General features: G+C 40.4%; 1 protein-coding gene across 1 annotated transcript in view; it reads right to left on the reverse strand.

The window, feature by feature from the left end:
* LOC119587002 overlaps positions 1-1,846 on the reverse strand; it is a gene marked incomplete at its 3' end in the record, with an annotated part of 168,418 nt that overhangs the window by 46,430 nt on the left and 120,142 nt on the right. The window contains 2 exon segments of the mRNA XM_037935744.1: positions 845-965; positions 1,453-1,733. Coding sequence (XP_037791672.1) covers positions 845-965; positions 1,453-1,733 — 402 coding nt within the window.

A 1,846-nucleotide genomic window follows, 5' to 3' on the forward strand; every position in this document is an offset into this window, starting at 1 on the left:
TGGCTTAAATCATTACAACAGTACTAATATTTCCTTATATAATTACTATACCTGAGTAATATTAAAAGAGGAAATATACACGAATATTCTTTCTTCGCGTAGAGTGAAAACGATAGACTACAATCGTCCCCCAGATATATCTTTTAGAAGAAAACGGACTCGTGACAGAAAATCGCCTACATAAAACTTTTAAAGGGGAAACTATTCTAACTTAAAACCATTTTTAGGTGTAGAATTAATTTTACATAAATTCAATCTGTCATAAAATTTTGGTAATATACTTTAAATATTTCGATATATTCTTCAATAGAGGAAAATACGTTACCGTGTCATTATCAAAAGTTATAACAATATTGTTTTAATCTCAACATCAAGTTTATCCGTTATATTTCAGCTTCTAAATATTTTCGGGTTTTCGTTTCACGGAGCTTGCTTGAATACTTCAATGTCAAAAAATCTAGAATATTAACCCTACGGCAACATGATCTCTGGATCTCATTCTGTCTGGCAGTGATACCATTAGTCACCCAAAGGAAAGTGCTCACTATTAAAAACCCATCGCTGTAATTTCGGCGCCATTCCTCGCTTATCTTTTTCACGGCTTCTTCTAGCCAGTCATGCCTTTCCGCAACTTTTCTTCAGTCTCTCAAATAATTTCATCGTCTGGAATAACCCATGACCCCCGGGATGTCTGATACCCTCCCCCATCCACCATCAGACATGTTCTATATGACATGTAAAACCTTCCGGTGACACGCTTAATGACTGAAATATAAAAAAAGAAATATCAAATGGAGAAACCAGGAAGACCAAATACAGAAAAAAATCGTTAATTTGTACTCACCGCAGTGGCTTCTATTTGAAACTGTTCCAGACGGGGAGACGGTGGCGCTGCGTGTGAATCCGCCATGGCCACCACAGACGCCATGGTGCCAATAAGGTCCGAGCACTCCGCAAACCATGCTCTGTGTCAAGGATGGTTTATATCAGTGCTCTTTAGCCTTTTTGGAGTCATCCACCCAAAGTGGTTATTTGAGAAAACATATGCATCCTAAATAGTTACCTGTTTATTTATTTTTCTATAATATAACTGTTCAAATATTTTAAATCTACAATCTACAACCGTTAAAAATTCCGTTCGGTATGAGAGAGAGGAAAGAGGTAATATTACATTCGAATATGAAGCCACAGGTATGCAAATCAATATGAATCTAAAATAAATAAAGAGCTGATGAGCCACATTTCTATCCCAACAAATGATCATCATCTCGTGTACATGAGTCTTCCTATGCCACAGACGGTTATTGCAGACAGGTTGTTATTCTGTTCCGTATCAGTTGAAGCTAGAGTGAAACGAGTGGAGTCTGATGAATACAAATGCATGGTTCATTAACGTATATGCATGGCCGTCCAAATGGGGCGATGGGCACTAATATAATCATGAATAATTACCTAACAAGTTTATTTCCCTCAAGCTTTTGGCACCATGGCTCCATTTCCTTCAGCGTGATCTTGGCACAATCCACAGCATCCCGGAGCATCCTCACATCCGCCCGGAGAGCTGGGGTAACGGTGGGGAGAGAGTGGTCGCCCGGACCGACTTTGGGAGACGTAGCGAGAGAGTCTGGCTTCTCTGAAGAGGAGTTTGGAGACGGAGAGACCGGGGTGGGCTGGACGCGGCTTTGGAGAGTCGACACACAACACCTCATGGAGTCTAAAAGGCCTTCGCGAAGCTGGGGAATGGATACGTTCTTTGTATGAATATTGATAGACTAGACTTCCCTCAAAGCAATGGTCCTACTCAGTAAGTACTATACTTGAGATTAGGGCGTAAAGCATGCGGCTC

The sequence above is a fragment of the Penaeus monodon genome, chromosome 22, assembly GCF_015228065.2.
Source record: "Penaeus monodon isolate SGIC_2016 chromosome 22, NSTDA_Pmon_1, whole genome shotgun sequence".
Lineage (NCBI taxonomy): Eukaryota > Metazoa > Arthropoda > Malacostraca > Decapoda > Penaeidae > Penaeus > Penaeus monodon.